The sequence below is a fragment of the Cynocephalus volans genome, chromosome 8, assembly GCF_027409185.1.
Source record: "Cynocephalus volans isolate mCynVol1 chromosome 8, mCynVol1.pri, whole genome shotgun sequence".
Classification (NCBI taxonomy): domain Eukaryota; kingdom Metazoa; phylum Chordata; class Mammalia; order Dermoptera; family Cynocephalidae; genus Cynocephalus; species Cynocephalus volans.
Genome location: NC_084467.1, coordinates 132057328 through 132059920, shown reverse-complemented (window position 1 = coordinate 132059920; position 2593 = coordinate 132057328). Strand labels below are relative to the sequence as shown.

The window sequence follows — 2593 nt, the reverse complement described above, 5'->3', positions numbered from 1 at the left end:
GTGTAAAGAAGAGATTTCTTATATATATATATATATATATATATATATATATATATATATATATATAAGCTTTATTTTAGATTTAAAGAAACATTGAAAATAAACATTTTTTAGAAATTATAATGCAGGGCTGGCCCATGGCTCACTTGGGAGAATGTGGTGCTGACAACACCAAGTCAAGGGCTAAGATCCCCTTACAGTCATCTTTAAAAAAAAAAGAAAGAAACTATAATCAAGCACTCAACATAATTTAGGAATGTTAAGCATTAATTCTTAATTTGAAATAATGACATCGATAGAATACATTCTGGTGTTGGCCAATACAAAGTTTACTTAAAACTATTTATTTTACATATGCTTAATCGTTAATTCTTCCTAAAATTCAATGCCTATAATGATTCAACTTTATAACGTTAAGCAAGTCTTTCAATAATACCCTATAAATAGCTTTTTCAAATATAAAACATTTCTACCTGCAAGGAAATTATGAAAATGTACATAACTTATACTGAAGAACTTGATTTAAAGGCTGCCCATACACAGATAGATGCATTTTACCTAGAAAGCACCCACACACTCTCAACAACACTTAACCAAACACAGATGCCACTGCACTCTCTTAGTTACATTACACAGCAAACTGCAGGCGCACAAGAGTCATCGTATTATGCATCAACTGGAAAAAGGATTCCAAAAAATGTCTTTGAGGACACATGGGAGTAGAACGTTCCTGCTTTAAAAGCAGAGCTTTTGCAGGACCACCTGCCTGCAGCAGACCCCCAACGGCCAGTGAAAACAGTTACTGCCCTCAGAAAGACAAGATGGTCTTGATAATGATTTCCACGGACTCCTGAATCTCATCCTCCTTGATCATGAGCAGAGGTGCAAGTCTGATGATGTCGCCATGGGTTGGCTTGGCCAGAAGTCCGTTATCTCGAAGTCGCAGACACACCTTCCAAGCATCATAATCTTTGGTTTCTCTAATAACAATAGCATTTAATAATCCTTTTCCTCTTACAGCAGTTACAATATCAGAAGGTAGCTTCATGAGTTCGTTTCTCAAGATAGCACCCATTCTGTCTGCATTTTCAGCAAGGTTTTCTTCTTCCCAAACCTCCAGGGCTGCAATGGCCACTTGGCAGCCTAGTGGATTGCCACTATACGTTGACCCATGCTCCCCCGGTCTCATGGTCAGCATTATTTCATCATCACACAACACTGCAGAGACAGGGTATAAGCCACCAGAAAGGGCCTTTCCAAGAAGGACTATATCAGGTCTGACGTTTTCATGATCTACAGCCAGCCATCTACCAGTTCTGGCCAATCCTGTCTGTACTTCACCAGCAATAAACAGAACCTGGTACCTGGTGCAGAGTTCTCGTACTCCAGTTAGGTAACCTGGATCCGGAACAACAACACCTGCTTCACCCTGAACTGCTTCTACCATGAATGCAGCAACATTTGGATCCTGAAGAGCACGCTCAAGTGCAGGGAGATCATTATATGGGATGACTTCAAAACCTGGCATAAATGGTCCAAAACCATCATAACTGGTTGGGTCTGTGGAACTGGAGATAGCAGCCAACGTTCTACCCCAAAAGTTTCCAACTACAAAAACAATCTTTGCTTTGTATTTCTGAATACCCTTCACAGTATAGGCCCATTTACGAGCAACTTTACAGGCAGTCTCTCCAGCCTCCACTCCTGTATTCATAGGAAGAACTTTGTGGTAGTTGAAGAGTTTAGTAACATACTCCTCATATTCCCCAAGTACGTTATTATAGAAAGCCCTAGATGTTAAAGTCAATTTGTCCACCTGACTCTTCAGGGCATTCACAATCTTGGGGTGACAATGCCCTTGGTTAACAGCACCATATGCACTCAGGAAGTCAAAATATCTTCTGCCTTCTACATCCCATACGTAAACACCTTTCCCTCTCTCCAGGGCTACAGGTAAAGGATGGTAATTGTGTGCACCACATTTAGATTCCCGTTCAAAAATGTAATCAGAGGATAGAGGGCCTTGGGCTGTTCTTTTAGTTGTAACAGATGCAGCAGAAGCCACTGAAGAATGGACTCCATGACGAAGCACCGCAACGGCCTGAAAGTGTGCTAGTTTGGAAAACATTGTGTCCTTCAAGGAGGAAAACCACAGACCAACTATCCCTTCTTCCCACAGTTCAGACTAGAATACAGATTTTTAATCCAAGTCCACGCAGTCTTCAGAGGGTCCAATTAACTCCTGACGGAGCCTCAGAGGACGACCTGGACACGAGGCATCGACGGGGCGCAGCGGCCGAGATTTCTTTTTAATGTTAGCAGATCTACACTTTTTTTCATTGGCTGTTCCTTGAGGCTCAGCTGCAGCTTTCCTACCCTCCAGAGGGAAATTACCAAGTCATAGGACTAACAAAAGGCAATACCAAACTTAGAGCCCCAGCTCTGTTCTCCTGGTGCAGTCACTGCTCTTTCTTTCATGTGTTAGGATCCCAGCAGTGTGGAGGCCAAGCAATGCTGCAACTTAGATACCAGTGGGCATAGGGATCTGAGAAAAGCGTGATTCCAATTTCTTCTTTACCACAAAACAGTTTTT

The 2593-nt window shown here is 41.7% G+C and overlaps 1 protein-coding gene across 1 annotated transcript; it reads right to left on the bottom strand.

Annotated features, from left to right (window-relative positions):
* Positions 1-761: 761 nt before the first annotated feature.
* LOC134384750 (ornithine aminotransferase, mitochondrial-like) lies at positions 762-2278 on the bottom strand. The gene has a single exon (XM_063106470.1). It carries the CDS (start codon positions 2126-2128, stop codon positions 809-811), a length of 1320 nt encoding a protein of 439 aa, XP_062962540.1. The 5' UTR covers positions 2129-2278; the 3' UTR covers positions 762-808.
* Between the last annotated feature and the right edge of the window lie 315 nt (positions 2279-2593).